Below are 850 nucleotides of genomic sequence, written 5' to 3'. Positions count from 1 at the left end.
AAATAAATAAAATAATTAAAATAAGTGACCAACCTGTGTTTTAAATAAAAATATTAAGGAGCAATTTTTATTTTAAGACTGATTTCTTGAAGTTATGTTTATTAAAGTAATATTGGGGAATACTATTGCATATCTAATTAGTGGTAAACAAATAAAAAAAAGCTTTTTGCTTTGGATTTAAAGTAAACAGACCACAAATAGTAATTAGTCTATCCAGCTACTGGGAATGTCAAACACATCAACAATATATTGACAAAGCTGCTTTTCAGTATCTGCTGTTTTGGCACTGAAACAAATTAGTTTCTGAATAACTTCCCTTACCTTCGATTTTTTTTTCTGTTACATTATCAGCAAATATATTAGAGATATAAAYAGTCTAAATGCATGGCACTTCATTCAAAAACTAACATTAATTGGAGTTTAGGCAGTGTTTTGTGATATGCATATTGTATATCGCTGCAATGTTGTGAGAAGGTCAGATCCGTGATGTATTCTGCATACATTTTCTACTTTTATTTAGATTTTGCTATCATGACGTCTAGAATGGTGGTTTCTTGTCTGATCTGTATTTGTGTCATCTTCCCAAATAAACATTTAAAAGTGGCTTGGTGCTTTTTTCTGCCACCAGGAGGCAATCTCAGAAATGTGTCATCTGACATGAGAGTCTTGTTTGCGATGCTGGGATGGTAAATAAAGGGAATCTCAGTGATCTGACCTGCTTTCCTCTGACATGTAATCCACTTCCAGACCCTCATAATCTCCATCGTCACTGTCTTCAAGGGCTTCCTTATCATTGCTCTTTTGCTTCCTCTTCTTTGATTTCCCTTTTCCGGTGGCTTTTTTCGTCTTT

At 33.7% G+C, this 850-nt stretch overlaps 1 protein-coding gene across 1 annotated transcript in view; it reads right to left on the bottom strand.

Annotated features, from left to right (window-relative positions):
- The window catches only part of gtf2f1 (general transcription factor IIF, polypeptide 1), a 7,605-nt gene that overhangs the window by 2,512 nt on the left and 4,243 nt on the right, over positions 1 to 850 (bottom strand). Inside the window, exon 6 of the mRNA XM_017306117.1 lies at positions 712 to 846. Coding sequence (XP_017161606.1) covers positions 712 to 846 — 135 coding nt within the window. The remainder of the gene's footprint in view (positions 1 to 711; positions 847 to 850) is intronic.

This window comes from Poecilia reticulata, linkage group LG8, assembly GCF_000633615.1.
Source record: "Poecilia reticulata strain Guanapo linkage group LG8, Guppy_female_1.0+MT, whole genome shotgun sequence".
NCBI classification, from domain to species: Eukaryota; Metazoa; Chordata; class Actinopteri; order Cyprinodontiformes; family Poeciliidae; genus Poecilia; species Poecilia reticulata.
Note: the sequence above shows the minus strand (reverse complement) of the source record. Positions and strands in the feature narration are given on the sequence as shown.